The 18084-nt window shown below is 39.1% G+C and overlaps 1 protein-coding gene across 1 annotated transcript in view; it reads right to left on the reverse strand.

Moving 5' to 3' along the window:
- The window catches only part of ARAP2 (ArfGAP with RhoGAP domain, ankyrin repeat and PH domain 2), a 135037-nt gene that overhangs the window by 98525 nt on the left and 18428 nt on the right, over window positions 1–18084 (reverse strand). Inside the window, exons 6-8 of the mRNA XM_009935526.2 lie at window positions 14680–14749; window positions 8490–8610; window positions 3336–3517 (exon numbers count right to left, since the gene is read on the reverse strand). Of these exons, the coding sequence (XP_009933828.2) occupies window positions 3336–3517; window positions 8490–8610; window positions 14680–14749 (373 nt within the window). The remainder of the gene's footprint in view (window positions 1–3335; window positions 3518–8489; window positions 8611–14679; window positions 14750–18084) is intronic.

An 18084-nucleotide genomic window follows, 5' to 3' on the forward strand; every position in this document is an offset into this window, starting at 1 on the left:
AGATGACATGTTTTTATTTAAGCACGAATGATTTTGAAATAGAAATGGGAATTTCAGCAAGTTGCAGGTTGAACAAATCGATTCTGTATGATCTGTTTTTCACTTTTGCTCCAGAGAAGAAGTTTAAGAAATTCACACTACATGGAGAGTCAAAGAAATTGATGGTTTTATACTAGCACTATATCACTGCCAGAAGCTCAAGCTAAACCAATCACTTTCTAACTAGAAATGGGCCTGAGACATGATGTTCTGATCTCAATCTGAACTTCACAAAGTTCATGGTGGTTATGTTCGGATTTGGCATTTGGCTTAGGATCTTCTCCACTTTTAACAATGAAGAAAAATCTTTTAAAGTAACAGTGGACTCTCCGCTATCAAGTTTAATAGAAATCAATAAATCAGCTTGATCCGATCTCATTTCAACATTGTAAGAAGTCTAAATAGGTGTCTTTTAGCACTGCAGTTATAATAAACCCCTCTAAGTCTCCCTGAAGTCGTTCTAGTATGGATGTGAATTCCAATATGAACAGGATTTGAGGACATTCCTGGACGTATTTGCCTGGTAATTATTGGCTAAAGCACAAACTTGAGACCAGGAAAGATTTTTAGAACAACAGAGCCCTCTAATGGATTAAAGCTGTATTACTGCATTCAGTGCTGCAGTAAAAATAATTCGGTTTTCAACTTGAAAATAACACACAAAAGGTACCGAGAGAAGAATTACAGACTATGAAAGCTTAAAGACAAAAGCTATTTTTTCTGATTCCCCAATAACCAGAAATCACATAAAGCGAGAGACACTGTACAAACAGAGGCTCTGAAAAGAAACCTCTTAAAACCAAAAATATCAAATGGTTCTAAGTAAGTAAGCTTCGAGAAGAAGCTGGTTTTACACTATTGTTTGTAATATTCATACACACAAAAGCAATTGACAGGCTGGCAGCAAGTCTAATCTTCATTCTGTTTCAGGGCTTGATTTTGGTTTGCCTTCTGCTGCACTGCAGTCAGTGATCTCTGCAGAGCATCCATGTAGTAGAAGGGAATAAACATCTAGTAGAAAGCCTGTATAAGGGTCTGCTTTCACTATCAGCTAAAGCAAATCTGAAATCAATTATGTTGAAAGGGCAGAGCTGATACAACTTCTCATACAACTGCACAAGCAATAGACAGAACACACACTTGCACACACAGTAACATAAATCTGTAAGAAAGGAAATTGATTGTGGAGGAGTGAGGGAGCAGTCTTAGATAGTCATAATCTGCACCCTGAAAACGTATAACATAGCAATCAAGAACCCTTCAACAGTGAAAGGGTTTTGTATCAACGTACATAGTCAGAAAAACTGACTCAACATAGTGGGCAGAGCTGGGAGTGTCCCATATCAACAGAGAAAGATCAAAGGACTACTTGAGGCAAGAAAGATGCTCCCAACAGTTATATGCAGGTAGAGTAAGAAAGAAGGAAAAAAGCAAAAATTGGATGCCTGGTACTGAGACTCTCAAGAGGGACATAGCTAGTTTCAAATGACGTATATCAGTCTGGAAGAAAAAAATCCTCCACAAGTCTGTCTACCTCATTGAATTGCCACATTTGTCCCTTAATCAAGAAGCTCAGAACATCCATAACAGAGCACTCAAAAGTATTCAGGGGCATACATGAATACAGTACTGATTCTAAAGGTAACAGTGGCTCATCGCAATGAACGTTCACAAAGAAAGGACTCTCATCAATGAGAACGCGTTCCAGGGATTCTCACTGACAAAATACCTGGAAACCCAATGACAGAACAGTAACATTGAGCACTGCAGCACAGTGTGGGTCATCCCACAGGCAGAGACCGTAAAGTTGATAAACTCCATTCTTTGTAAGATGATGTAAGAGAACCTCAGTGAAGTAGAGGTTTTCGGGGAGGGGTTGCATTCTGGTTTAATTCCTCGTCAGAAGACACCTGTCTGTAAACTTCACTTAAATAAACTGGCAGGTCACCTATTCATTACAATAACCAAGACTGAGGATTTCAGTATAGCTACTAAAAGTACTGTGCTCAGCTGTGAAGACCAGTTCCTCTCCATGGTGCTCATTCAGCAAAGCACACGCTGCAGGCTTAAATTCAAATGACAGGAAGCCAATACACTTTTGGTAAAATATTCCATGTCTCAATCATTTGTGGAGTTTTGTTATAGTTATGAACAGTATAAATCCATAAATTGCATCATGTTTTTGATTAGTTGGTTATTGACTGACCTCAGAGAACGTACCTGACATGTAAAACTTCCTTGGAGCACAGTAAGTAGAAAGCAAGAAAAAAAAAAGTCTTTCTTAGTCTCAAATTTCCTGCCTTGCCCCAAGAAAGAACAGAAAAATCTAAATATTGAACATTACGTGGTCCCTCAAAACCACTTCAATAATTTCACACTTAAGAGAATAACAGGAGAAGAAATCAGATCAACTCCAAAAAGGCAAATCTTAGGGAGAGACCATTCACATTTGAAACAACAATTTGCCTGTACACAAATTTGAGAGAAAATGAGAACAAGGAGACCATGTAACAACACCTCCCCCAAATGCACTCCCAGGTTCCAGCTACTTGAGGGTCATCAATTTCCTCACACAGACATAATACCTCCCATTTAACGTCCTGCAATAGATTTGTCTTCCGCTAGTTCACACAGTCTTTCGTTGTACCCAATTATCCCCATTTATCCCCCATTTACAGCATCCTAAAGAGTTCCACAGCTAACTACTTTATCTCATAATATAGTCATGCCCAAAACAAAAGCCCTAGATTTTGGGAGGTGAAATGACAGGCCTATTTCATGTTTTTTAATACCAATTTGTTTAAAATATTATAGTATAGTGCACAACATAAACTGGCCAATCTATGTTCTTAAAAACACAAAGAACATCAATTTTGAACATTTAGCTGAAGTATCACTTAAATACCACAATCTACTTCTGTATAGCACACTTCCCAGAGCACTGCATCATAGGACAGTGAAACCACTGCACAAAATAAGCCTTCTGATTTAGTAGAGTGCTTATGGCACAAATTTTAAGGGTGAATTAATCCCAGCCCCACCACTAACCTGTTGTGACAGTCAGGGCTCTTCACTTCACCTCACTATATATTCGTTTTTTCCACTGTACAATAGACATAATGATACTTTGCCTGTTTTTTGAAGCCTTCTGAGAATTGCAGCAATAAAGTACTACATAAGAAGAGATATGCATTTATATTGAAATGCACATATTCACAAAGAGCCATCAATTTCCAACTCACTAGTTAAATCATCTTTATAAGCATTCATTCACAAAAAGCATGTGAAAAATTTACCTGCTCATTTTTGCAGATCCACACAGTATTCCCCTGAAGTAGAATAAAGATTTTGGCTTTGTATCCTTTCAGCTCAAGATATCCGCTTTTCTCAGGGGCGACAGAAGTTCGAGACTGAGAGTTATTATCAGACTGCGATTTCAAGGCATTGAGCATCATATTAACCCAGTCATTCCTTTCTTCTAAACAAGAAAAAAAAAATTAGACAAAGACATATGGTTAAGCAGCAGCTCCATTCTTCTCTACACATTGGTTTTCCTATTCTTCCTACTATGCTACACCAGTGGATGGTATAGCTATGCCACATCAGAGAGTACATCCACCTTGCAGAGGAGATGCAAATAAAAGTAACAGGAGAGTCTCCGTAAGTGGGGATGTTAACAAAGACAATTAATTTCCAACAATCAAGACACAAATTGAAAGTTATACAAACTGATGATCAAGATTCTTAAAACAATGACTGCTAGTTCCAAGATGCTTAATTCCAGACAGCTTAGGCTGAGGTAGTAGACAGCTGGCATGTTCATCTTCTGGAAGGCAGATCCATGGGAAAGAACTACAGAAGTTATGTAAGCGAAAACCAGGGAAGCTAAATATCATCTGTCCCTAAAGAGGGAAGCCATCGCCAATGCTAGCTTATGTCTGGCCATGCTTTTAAGCAAAAATATTTGGCAATTTACAATCTATTCCATTAAGGTGCAGTGGTTAAGCTTGACATTGTCAAGAGTACTTAGTAATCAAGAAAATGCATGTTTGAATATCTTTACATGCATTATTAATTTAACATCTTACAAACGCATGAACACAAGTAGGTGAAGTAATAAAGTTCCACTCAGTCTCATTCACTATGTTCAGATATTTCACCAGACTAAGATCAATATACTTTAATGCTGAATCCTCTGAATGAATTAGACTTGCCCCATGCGATTGGAACATCATGAATATTTCAACTCTTTGCTCTGCAACATTCAGGTCATAAAATATATTGATGGGAGGGAAGGAAGCTATCCACGGTATATATGAAGTTGACACAATGAACACTGCAAAGAGCATCGTTAAAACAGCAACGTGCTTACTTCATAAATGTCACATGTACAGCAAGAAGGAACTAATACATGAATTTAAGTGTCAGAAAATAGTTTCAAGAAGATAGCAGGCCAACAGACTAGCACAGGGAAGGTGATCCAAGTGCAGTTTTGTTTCAATACATGGTCTTCTGGAGTACTTTGAAAAGATCACAGGAATATTTCAGTATAGTTGAGGGCATCAGATCACTCTAAAAGTTGTTGTTTTTTTAAATGGTATTCCACTCCAATTAAATAAAATCGTGCTGCACCTTAGCACATTATGCTCTAATTCATTGTTATTCTCTAACTACTTAATTTTTTGCCCCCAAATGCCCCTAAACTTTCCAAAGCACTGGATATAATTTTTCCCCTCTAGATATTTAAATCAATCCAAAAATGGTGTATTTTGGATATACCAAGAAACAATACATCAGAGCACTGAAAGCAGACAAAACAATCCACTGACTGCAGACCAGCACTGGTACAAAGGAACACTGGTAAATGAAGACAATGATCACACAATCACAGAATGGTAGGGGTTGGAAGAGACTTCTGTGGGTCATCTAGTCCAACCCTCCTGCCGAAGCAGGGTCACCTACAGCAGGCTGCACAGGACCTTGTCCTCGAATATCTCCAGAGAAAGAGACTCCACAACCTCCCTGGGCAGCCTGTTCCAGTGCTCCATCACCCTCAGAGGGAAGAAGTTCTTCCTCATGTTCAGACGGAACTTCCTGTGCCTCAGTTTGTGCCCATTGCCCCTTGTCCTGTCACTGGGCACCACTGAAAAGAGCTTGGCCCCATCCTCCTGACACCCACCCTTCAGATATTTATAAGCATTTATTAGGTCCCCTCGCAGCCTTCTCTTCTTCAGGCTGAACAAGCCCAGCTCCCTCAGCCTCTCCTCATAGGAGAGATGTTCCAGTCCCCTCATCATCCTTGTAGCCCTCTGCTGGACTCTCTCCAGTAGCTCTTCATCTTTCTTGAACTGGGGAGCCCAGAACCGGACTCAGTACTCCGCATGAGGCCTCACCAGGGCAGTGTAGAGGGGAAGGAGAACCTCCCTCGTCCTGCTGGCCACACTCTTCTTGATGCACCCCAGGATCCCATTGGCCTTCTTGGCAGCCAGGGCACACTGCTGGCTCATGGTCAACCTGTCGCCCACCAGGACACCCAGGTCCCTCTCTGCACAACTGCTCTCCAGCAGGTCCACCCCAAGCCTGTACTGATGCATCAGGTTGTTCCTCCCCAGGTGCAGGACCCTGCATTTGCCTTTGTTGAACCTCATCAGGTTCCTCTCTGCCCAACTTTCCAGCCTGTCCAGGTCACGCTGAATGGCAGCACAGCCTTCCGGTGTATCTACCACACCTCCCAGTTTGGTGTCATCAACAAACTTGCTGAGGGTACATTCTAACTCTTCATCCAGGTCATTGATGAAGAAGTTAAACAAGGCTGGGCCCAGTACTGACCCCTGGGGGACACCACTACTTACCAGCCTCCAACTAGACTCAGCGCCGCTGATGACAACCCTCTGAGTTCTGCCATTCAGCCAGTTCTCTATCCACTTCACCGACCACTCATCCAGCCCACACTTCCTCAGCTTCCCTAGGAGGATATCATGGGAGACTGTGTCGAAAGCCTTGCTGAAGTCGAGGCAGACAACATCCACGGCTCTCCCTTCGTCTACCCAGCCAGTCATGTCATCGTAGAAAGCTATCAGATTGGTCAGGTATGATTTTCCCTTGGTGAATCCATGCTGACTGCTCCTGATAACCTTCTTTTCTTCCACTTGCTTCATGATGGCCTCCAGGATAAGCTGCTCCATCACCTTTCCCGGGATGGAGGTGAGGCTGACCGGCCTGTAGTTCCCTGGGTCCTCCTTCTTGCCCTTTTTGAAGATTGGAGTGACATTGGCCTTTCTCCAGTCCTCGGGCACCTCTCCTGTCCTCCAGGACCTCTCAAAGATGATGGAGAGTGGCTCAGCAATGACATCCGCCAGCTCCCTCAGCACTCGTGGGTGCATTCCATCGGGGCCCATGGATTTGTGGACGTCCAGATCACTTAAGCAATCCTTCACACAGTCCTCCTCGACCAAGGGAAAGTCGTCCTCTTTGTAGGCTTCTTCTCTTACCTCCGGGGCCTGGGATTCCTGAGGGCCAGTCTTGGCACTGAAGACTGAAGCAAAGAAGGCATTCAGTAGCTCTGCCTTCTCCGCATCCTCCGTCATCAGGACACCCGCCTCATTCAGCAGCGGCCCCACATTGTCCCTAGCCTTCCTTTTGCTGCTGATGTAGTTGAAAACGCCCTTGTTGTTTTTGACATCCCTTGCCAGCTTCAATTCCAGGTGGGCCTTGGCCTTCCTCGTCGCATCCCTGCATGCTCTGACCACGTTTCTGTACTCTTCCCAAGTGGCCTGCCCCTCTTTCCACATTCCATGGACCTTTCTCTTCTGCCTGATCTCTGCTAGAAGCTCCTTGTTCAACCATGCAGATCCCCTGCCTCCTTTGCTCAATTTCTTTCTCAGGGGGATGCATTGCTCCTGTGCATGGAAGAAGTGTCGTTTAAATAGCGACCAGCACTCTTGGACCCCCCTGCCTTCAAGAGCCCTGGCCCATGGGATTCCTCCCAGTAGCTCCTTGAAGAGGGCAAAGTCAGCCCTCCTGAGGTCCAAGGTTTTGATCCTGCTTATCGCCCTGCTTCCTAGCATTCTTTATTTTGATACTCCAGCAGAAAGAAAGGCAAGTTAATAAATCATGTCCACAGGATGAAATACGTATAAGTCTCCATTTCAAACTCTTTGAAAAGAAGTACCATTCAAATAGTCCCAGAACAATGCCCAATCACACATCCACAGAAACAATGGCATCAAGTAACAGTTTGTGCACAAAACTGAAAGCAAGCAGGGTTATTCACATAATTTACTATGAATACATCATTCAGCTTTGGATACAGTAAGGACCAAATTACTTGTACAACACACTTTCCTAACCTTAAGTGAACAGCTTTACAGACAGGCCACTGTGTCCAAAGACAGTTATATACTAATAAAAATGCAATTTCATGTTTAACAAGTGATTGCTCTGAATATATTTTTTAAGTCAGTATAAGTTGTTAACATTTTTATAGTACTCAAAGGCAATGGCCCATAAAGCAAATTATGGCCCCACAAAATGTACTCCACTAAGACGGTTATGCTCCAATTTACAAAAAAAGTAAAAAAATAAATTTGGAAGAGAAAGGCAAAAATAACAAAAATAGACATACTTTTTAACTCGGCTAAGAGAATACAAATGCCAGAAATTGAGTCAAACCTGATAAGAAGTATTTGTTCACTGATGCTGCACTCCTGTTACAGCCTGCAGCAAACGTTTACAACCAAGCTATAACCCATAAAAATGGGATTTGATAATGGAAATGCTGAGAGACCCTTAGCTATAATGGGTCTGGCACATACTGCCGTAAATACATACTGCATATCTTTTTTTTCTAGGTATTCCATTTTATTTGTTTCCATAAATAAGTCATACATGCACTGATGTTGATTCCACATACTACAGCTGTAGGTTGATAAAGTGTTAAAATTAGAAGGCATACTAACTTCCCTACTACAATTTACATTTGTATTCTCCATCAATTCATGGCTGAAAATACTGTATAAGGCTGTAAATAAAGACACACAGAAAAACCCAGATTTCCTTTGATCACAGCATCACATTCAAGACATCACTTCATTGTTGTTTTTTGTCAATTTTATATCAAGTGGTGACTCAGAGGACATGGCTGAGAGCACACAGGCTGTAAGAGCTGTTGGTGAGACCTGAGGAACATCAAGACAAATTCATCTTTGGGAAGGATGAGGGAGGAGGCAGAAAAGTATTCTCATTTTGGTATTTTTAAAAGCAATTCCCCAGCAATTTCAGTTGTTCTTATAAGACTCACAGTTATCTCCAGTTTCACTTCATGAGCCCAGAACATCTGAATTCCAGAAATATTTCTGGTAATATCACAAGTTATCTTTCACAAACATAATTTATCAGTAGCGATTACATGGCTTTTTGGCAATCATTAGGATTACATGTGTTCTACTTGCCTTCTTTATCCACACGGAAGACAAAAGTCCTATGGGACGTGACAACTTCAAATTTATTCTCCCCTTGAACTCTTACTGTTGCTATAGCAGAGAGCAGTATTATTCCCTTTGAGAACACTTCCTATAATAAAAATGCAATGGAAATAGTTAATAACTGTCATGGAATGTTAAATGTCTCTCAGGTAATATTACTTACCATGATTTTCAGGAAGTTCACAGACCCAGGCTGTGCTCCTAATAAGTTCACCACACCCATAATAAAACTTCATCAATAAGTAAACCACTTCACTACATACATATCAACAACTTCAATGTTCCAGGTCTATGTACACCTACTGCCTTCTAGAGTAGAGTAAAATCCCATGGTGAGATAGAATGCGTACATTTGAGATGCCACTTCATAAATTGTCTCATGGCACTAATATTGCAAAATATCACAGTCTGAAATTTATAATTTTATGCCAAAAGAAATTACATTGACGATCTCACAGAACTGTAACTAAAAAAATATAATTAAACTTGTAGAACAGAATCAGACCAGGGAAGAAAATTGTGCCTCATCCAGGCAGAAAACTCCAAAGAATTTTTCTCTTCCTTCCCTACTCCTTCAGGGGCTACGCAATAAGAAAAATAAGTTCACCAATTTTATTCCTAATTTTGAAATCAAAGGGAGTCATTACTCTCTGGAAAAATCCATTGCCCTGTCACGATTAAAACAATCCTCTAGCTTGGATTAGGTATGTATTTTTCTGCTGTATGAGGTAGGAGAACTATCGCTCAAAAACATCATTGGGTGTCTGAGCAAATTTTTCCCAAAATCACTAACTTCCAAGTAAGAATCAGGACAACTGAACCAAACACAAAAGCAAGATAGGAAAAAGGAATTGCTACGAGTACTTTCTCCAAGTAGCTCATCTTTTAAGCTAATTAACCTAAGTATTCCAGAGGAAGAGTGCAGGGCCGGGTGATGGAAAGCTCAAGCAGATGTGCAACACTTCGGAAATACTTCTGCACAATTCCTGGATTCTAGAGTTAGCGCTGCTGCTCCTGCCCCCCCATCTTTTGATCAATTGGCTAAGACAATTCAGATACACTACTAAGATTTATGATCCAGATGCAGTAATAGTCCAAGAGTCAGCTCCCCATAAAGAATCCATACTGCAATAACTTTCCTTCCAAAGTATAAATTATTGTAAGAGACTTTATACAAGGACTTAAAGAACCACTATGGATGCTAAGCATGAAGGATACACACGATGATTTTTTTGTTTACTGATTTTAATATGCTACTGATTTTCACCAAATTCACACTCTTATGTTGTTTCACTTCTAGGTACTAGTGAATGCAGTTTAGCAAATAAATAAATAGAAATATCAAAACACAGCTGAAGTGAACATGATACTATAATTACACACAAACTACTGTCACTCAATGATCTTAAGTATTGCACATCTATTTTGATTACGGCTATATTTGTTAGAAGAGAGATTTTAACATATTTGTTAATAAGGTTGGATATTATGTTAACTACTGATCCTTCACAATGGCAAACTATATTGCATGCTATTGCTAAAGGTGTTCAGATATAATTATATTATGGTGTTTGCAGGCATCTGCTGGCTGTGTTTGGTACTGTAAGAGAACAATTCAGACTGCTGGATGTCACAGCTATTTTATTTTATTTGCTTTAAAAAAAAAAGTCAGTTTCCTTTTAAGCTGTGCATAGTTTTGGATTTGCTATTTAAACAATCATCTTTTTTAAAGCTTTGTTCTCCAAGGCATATATATTTTCAAACACAATTTAAGCCATAATAATTTCTCAAATCTTGTTACCGCAGCAGCTTCTCTTTCACATGCAAGAAGTAATGCCTACTGTTAAAAAGCTCTTGTTGAGCAAGATACAATTTCTCTCTTTGAAATACTCCAGACTAGAAATCAAGTGAATTATTTAAGAATATAGAAAACAAAAACAAATAAACACAGCCAAGAACCTCACAGATATTTATTCTGTTGTAGAGGTGTACACTAGTTTTAGGGCTGCTAAAAAATTCTCCCACAGAACAATTTTCTAATGAGGAAAGAAATTTTTTTTTACATCAATTGCTCTGATGAAAACATTTCTTTTCAAATACAGTCCAATGAAGTCCTCCTTGACAGCTGTGTTTCAGAGCTGGGCTAAAAGATCCTGGAAAACACCATTTTGCACTGCTTTGACTTTTCTTCCATAACAGATTAAGCATGATCTATTTCAAGAATGACAATGATTCATCTGTTTCACAGTGAATTTTGTTCTTTGTTGTGCTCACAAGCAACATAAGACAACAAAATATTGAAGTTGTCCACACATAAAAGCAAGAGTTTTTCCTAAATCACTAATACATTTGTCAGGGACCCTAAGATGTTTTTAAATAAAAACCTTCAACAAAACCAGAAGGTTTCACTTTACTGTAAAGTGCATGTTAGAGCACCAGAGTTCTCCTGCCAAAAGCAGGAAGAAATTTGAAACAAAAACTCTGCATATGGGGTAGCTGAAAAGAATTCTCAAATTCTGCCTTCCTCTCTTCAGTTCACTCTCACTTCAGTTAACCACATTCTGCTAAGACAAAACCACACGGTATGTTGCTTTGACCACATCAACTTGCTCAGGACCATGAACGTAGAAGAAATGAGCAGCATCACAGATTCAAACAAGAACCATTCCTAGGTCAGATGCTGTTTGTAGAAAACTAAGTATGTTTTTCATACGTGCAGATATAAAGTAAAGAAGAGATCTCTATCGACTAGAAGTTGATGCACATCTAGATCAAGGTCAGAGAAACATTTAGAAAATGATGGTTTAAATCGTTCAGAGAAGCATTTAGATAGGCTAAGTACACATTTTCAGGAATACTACCCTTTGTGTCTTCCCTCCTCACCCTCCACTTGTTTCACTCTTCATTAGCCATGTAGCACGCTTCCCCTTCTTAAGAACATCACTCCTCTCAAGTTCCTAATTCTAACAACAAATTGAGCTATTTAATATTTGTAGTGTTTCTGGGTAGAACAAATGACTTCATTCCACCGAGTCTACCCTTCTCTGCTTGTAATAATCAGAAAAAAATCTGAGCATGGACTGGTTTCCTTTTGAGAACTTCTTTTGATATGTGAAACCAAAAGTGTAACAATTCCTTTATAACATGCTTGTGTATGTAGGAATTTCCTTGGACAAAAACACATTTGAATAGATGGATCTTGCCATTAAGATCTGAAGTTAAAACAACAACTTCCCCATTTAAATATATATATATATACACACACATATATACATATATATACATATATACAGCTAGCCACATACCTAAGAGGAGGGACCCGCTGCCTCACAATGAACTGCATAACTATCCCTGTCTTTTACCAGAACGGGCTCCTGAGCTGCATGCAGGTCTTGATGGATCTGCAAGTAGTTGCTTACAAGGTCAAGATAACAATACACAAGCAACAGCAGGAACATACTGGTATCCATCTAGCAGGCAATATGAATACTCTTGGTGTGCGACTACTGATCCAGCAGAGCCCACTTCAGCAAAAACTCATGTTCCCCAGTGACACCACTGCTCACCCAACACAATCCCACTGTGCACTGGGAACTGTTGGCAGCCAGCTATGTTTTCCTCCTATTTGCAAGCTAATCCAAGAGTTTCACCAAATCCTCAGATCCCAGAATTTGCTTCAAATCTTGCAGTTCTCAGACATACAAAGTTCTTGGTGTACGTGACTCAACAAGTTAACCGGACAGACACTCAAATCTGGTCAAACTGTATACACACACACAGACCAACCAGTATCTCTTTCAGTCCCAGGAGTGAGGTTTTGTACTCAGATTCCAGGAAAAGTGAAACAAACAGGCTTCAGACCAAGCCTTCTGCAAGCTCCTGATAGTCTAACCTGGCACAGAGACCTTTTAAATAGAGGATGCAGAGTTGGTAGCTTTCTATGCATCTTTTGACACACTAAATATTCCCCTGAGCGGAAGGGAAGATTTCTGGAATCTCATACGACAGGTGAATGTATAACAAGTACTATTCTACAGTAACTGACCTCCAAGTAACTTTTTCAGTGACCTTCGAAAAAAGAAAAAAAATCCCCAGTGCAGATACAAGATTTAAAATTCTGTATTAGCATTTCCTTCCCTAATTATGCTACAGACAGTGTTAAGCAAATCCCAATGCTGTATTTTTCAAGTCTTTCTTAATGACTAACTCTGCTTTTCTGCTCCTCTGAAGCCCTGGGATGAACATCACAAAGAGGTAACATTCTTTGTCACTGCAATCCAAATGTTATTCTATTGTTCCTGTCATCTACAAAATCATGTCTTCTACTGTCAGTGAAGCAAAGTAAGCAAGTAAAAACAGATTGTTTCATGTTCGTATCACACAGGCATAAAGACCAAAATAAATAATTTTTTGAGCTTGTTCTTTTCTTTGGCACCTTGGGAAATAAAGTCTTTTCCTAATTCAGTTTGACTCCCCACATAATCTGCTAAAATATGTCTAAGAGTATGCATATTATAAAGTATCTATAGGACTCTCACTGATTACCACCACCCAGTACACTGCTCAGAACCTTTTACCTGAAATTGTATTTTGTTCCTAATTTAATACACATCTTCAACAGAAAATGCTTTCCAGCATTTCAGATAACATACATGCATATAATCCCATCATATCATATAACCTCACCAAACACACATATTATACAATTATCTATCACATTTAATTTTTAGAAGTTCTTCATTTCTTATAAAAGGACAAATTAATTAACCCCAGAGCAAAAGAAAAATGAATTTTGTAACAATCTGAAGTATATTAAACAAAAGAAGAAAATACAAAAGAAATCTTTCAAACAGAAAAGCAAGCCCTGTTTAGAGACAGGTCTCAGAAAAATAAGGGAGTTTCTATTGTGAAAAAGTAGTATCAAAAGGTCAAGCAAGTCTTTTGTAAAACTCGATTTCACAGAGGGAATACACATTTCATTGAAAACCCTGATTTACAAATCTATTTTTGTATTACATATTGGAAGTGAACTACTTTAATCAAAGCAACTCATGATATGCAAATGTTTCAGTAAGATTCAATCCTTAGGTACAGAAACAAAGACCAGCCACCGGCATCACAGTACTATATCAATTTTAAAAACAGATCCATGCAAACATAACCTAGTTCAATGATATATGATTAACCCTAGAAGACAAACAGGAAAGATATATTTTTAATTAGGTCTTCCATGCCAAATTTAATTTCTCTCTCAAAGTCTCCAGTATGCTGGGTTCCCATGGCAAGACATTTTGCAATCACCATCAAAATGACACTGGATCTCTTATATCTGTTTTGCATTACCCTGCTCTGTTTTGCAGAATGCAGCAGGGTCATTCTTTCAGTAAAGTAAGAAGTTCTGACGATATCTAGAATCACACAATCAGAGAATGGTTTGGGTTCGAAGTGACCTTAAAGATCATCTAGTTCCAAACCCCCTGCCACAGGCAGGGACACCTTCCACTAGACCAGGTTGCTCAAAGCCTCATCTGACATGGCCTTCCATACTTCCAGGGAGGGGACATCCACAGCTTCTCTGGGCAACCTGTTCCAGTGCCTCACCACCTTCATAGTACAGAATTTCCTTCTTATATCTAACCTAAATCTACCCTCTTTCAGCTTGAAGCCATTACCCCTTGTTCTATCACTACCTGCCCTTGTAAAAAGTCCCTCTTCAGCTTTCTTGTAGCCCCCCTTGAGGTACTGGAAGGCTGCTCTAACATCTTCCCGGAGCCTTCTCTTCTCCAGGCTGAACAGCCCCAACTCTCTCAGCCTTTCCTCATAGGAGAGGTGTTCCAGCCCTCTGATCATTTTTGTGGCCATCCTCTGGACCCACTCCAACACATCCATGTCTTTCCTCCGCTAAGGGCTCCAGAGCTGGACACACTACTCCTCAAAAGGTCAGGAATACAAGCCCTTCTAGAAAACAAGAGGATGAATAACATATGAAGATCTCATGGACGCATTAAATTATTTAATAATGTCTGATCCTAGTACTTTTCAATTTAAAATGAAATAAAGATGCATATTCATTCGTAATTATTTCTAAATTTCTTGATGGCAATGTGTGTATTACACAGCGCATTTTGTCCCAAACATGACCAAAGATGTCACTTACCTTCTCATTATTGTAGTAAGAAATGCTGTCTCCGTCAAACTTAACCCAGCGCTTCTGAAACATACGTTTGCTGTGAATCAAAAATTAATACCATTAAAATTATAAACATAAGTTAACACTGGCTTTTAGGAATGTCTCAAGCACAAATTATAGCAAGGTCAAAACATGTTTAGGTTCCTGTGTTTCGGCCTAAATATTTTGAAAATTAAAATAAATCTTAGACCTACTGTGTCTCTTCAAAAGGAGAATGCTGATTTCAAATACAATGAAAATATCTGGACTCAAGAAGTGCAATATTAACTGGACTTCTTTAATTCAGAGTCTTCATGTTTTTAATCAATTCAGTTTCCTTTATCTCTATTTCCTCCCCACGTGCTCTATATCACATCTGAAGTGACAGAGGAAAAAGAACTTCCAGTAATGTAATTTTGCTTGAAACTAACAAGGATGAGGACTGTTTTTAGTGGAGACAAAAGAATATTCTGAACAGATAGCATACCTTAAAGTGTCACAAGCTTCTTAACATACTTTCCAAAAGGAAGCTGAGAACCTAAACAGACTACCTCATTGCTATGTTTATGAGAAGGACATCCTCTACACTGCCCTGGTGAGGCCTCATCTGGAGTACCATGTCCAGTTCTGGGCTCCCCAGTTCAAGAAAGATGAAGAGCTACTGGAGAGGGTCTAGCAGAGGGCTACAAGGATGGTGAGGGGACTGGAATATCTCCCCTACGAGGAGAGGCTGGGGGAGCTGGGCTTGTTCAGCCTGAAGAAGAGAAGGCTGTGAGGGGACCTAATAAATGCTTACAAATATCTGAAGGGTGGGTGTCAGGAGGATGGGGCCAAGCTCTTTTCAGTGGTGCCCAGTGACAGGACAAGGGGCAATGGGCACAAACTGAGGCACAGGAAGTTCTGGCTGAACATGAGGAAGAAATTCTTCCCTCTGAGGGTGACGGAGCACTGGAACAGGCTGCCCAGGGAGGTTGTGGAGTCTCCTTCTCTGGAGATATTCAAGACCCGCCTGGACAAGGTCCTGTGCAGCCTGCTGTAGGTGACCCTGCTTCGGCAGGAGGGTTGGACTAGATGACCCACAGAGGTCCCTTCCAACCCCTACTATTCTGTGATTCTGTGATCTCTGTTTACAGAGATCTGTATCTTCAGTCATCAGCATCTCCTGAACACTCTCTTCCCCGGCCAATGAAGTGGCCACACCAAATCACTCAACAAGTACAACATAAAATTTCATTTTCAATCTGTGTTATCAACTGGATATCATTAACGACAAGCTCATTTGATTATTTTGGTTTGTCATTAACTCGTGCTCTTTAAGGACTTCCTAAAAAAATTATTTTTAGATGAACCTGAAGTAGTCAGTTACGCTCTTTAAAAATGTTGACAGCCTATTAGTTATCATCTCTAAAAGAGTCAATTCTAAAATCTATTAAACAAGTTAATTAAGCAAGCACAAGACCCCACTCTAACATATCTTTTCCCAACGTTATTTCCTTTCCTGCTAAATGAGTGCTCTGCTTTAGGATTAGTAGACTGTGATAGTTTATCAAAATGTTCATCAAATAGCAGCTCTGGCTTAATTAACTTATATGACTAAAATAAATCATCATTTTTCATAACCTGGAAAGGCCAATGTAAAACCCATTTTCCATTAATATGTCAATAAACTTCAAGATGATGCAGGGAAGAAAAAGCAAACCTAAGTACCATGTACAGTGTGAGTAAATGAAATGGCTTTACAATTTATAGTTGAGTTAACTAAGAAGAGAAGTTGTACTTTAAATGCCCAATTTCTAGCAATATAAAAAAACCAGTATATATTCATTCCCCTGGGGAGACAAAAAGTGCCAGGTGTAAACGGGTGCTCTACAAAAAGAAGGGAAGCAGGGGGGTGGGTAAAAGAAATATTCAGTTGGCAGGGACTGAAATAAAACATGACAGTGCTTTAAGGGGTGAAAAAAATCCTTTTTTTTTTTCCTTTAGTTGGTTTCTTTAAGTCTTCAGATATTTGAGAAACTGTATTGTAAGAAAAAGAACCAAAAAATGTAGCATTCACTAAACTATGTGGGAGAAAGTCCTTGAAATTTAGCCAAGGATATCACTGTCTCAAGGCTAATGACCCTGCAACTGTTCTACTAGTCCTAAGCAGTACTAATTTTATGGTTTACTCAGTATCTTTTTCAAATAATATATTCTCACATAGTACTTGATTAAAGCCTTCACACTTGTTCGCAACTCTGTTCCTTCAAATAGCACAAGATGACTCAATCAGAATCAAGAACTAGACTTTGTCACTCTATCAGCTAATTGTCAAAAGTGTTATTTAAAAAAAAATCTGTAAGTGAAATAAAACAAACGTTAAAGCTACCTGCATCTCTCCAAGAAGTCAATTCTGAAAAAAGGATGTGCATACGCATACTATACTGGGAAAAAGTCATTTGACTGTATATAATTAGTGTCCAGCAAAAGTAAACAGTGACAATCCATAAATGGCAATGGAACTTCTGAAACAACTTTAAAAAAAGCTTGAGCAGATTGAAATTCCATAATGTCAAAAGAGGTTTATTAAACCAGGTTTATTTCTTCTTGTTATTCAGCTTGAACAATGTATCAGCAATGTATCACTGTATCAACACACCTAAAGCCAAATTCAAAGAAATTAAAACTTGCTAAATAAGAAGTCTTAAAAAGGAACAACAACAACAAAAAAAAAAAGGATATTGCTACACAATCGAGCTCCTTTTAGTGGGCTCAAATCACATTGTATTCTCAACCAATTTAATTCAAGAACTTTGTCACTAAATTGAAAAAAAATTTAATTGCTGTACTAGTCGATGAGTAGTGATGATTATCATCGCCACAAAAAATAAAAGGCCAGACTGTTTAATCTCACCTTTTGGTACAGCTAAACATCCAGTCCTAAGAACAAAGATGCAGAACTACTAAGGCTTGAGTAGAACCAGAGTAAGATAGATGTATTACAGCACTAACAAGGACAACAGCTTTAATTTCTAGATGCTAAGTATAGTGAAGATCAGAAGCAGACTTATAAGGTAAAACTGTGCCACTTTCAATACAAAAAAGAACTCAGAAGGTCGTAAGAACAACTGCAAAACTGTAAAAGACATTTAAAATTAAGAATAAGCTATTCACTTATACTGAGGAGAAAGTCAGAAGAATTTCACCACCATTGGTAGGTATTTACGAAGGGAAGATCTGATAATAGAGTGCTCTTTAGTGTAATACAATCTAAGACATGCTGGAATTTAAAGTACATTAAAATAAAATTATTACAAAAACTTTATAAAACAACAGAAATTAAATGTACAATTTTTAATTTTTTTTTTAATCTACAAATGTGACAAAGAGTCTATTTTCTTTCTATCACGTTCT

This window comes from Opisthocomus hoazin, chromosome 5, assembly GCF_030867145.1.
Source record: "Opisthocomus hoazin isolate bOpiHoa1 chromosome 5, bOpiHoa1.hap1, whole genome shotgun sequence".
Lineage (NCBI taxonomy): Eukaryota > Metazoa > Chordata > Aves > Opisthocomiformes > Opisthocomidae > Opisthocomus > Opisthocomus hoazin.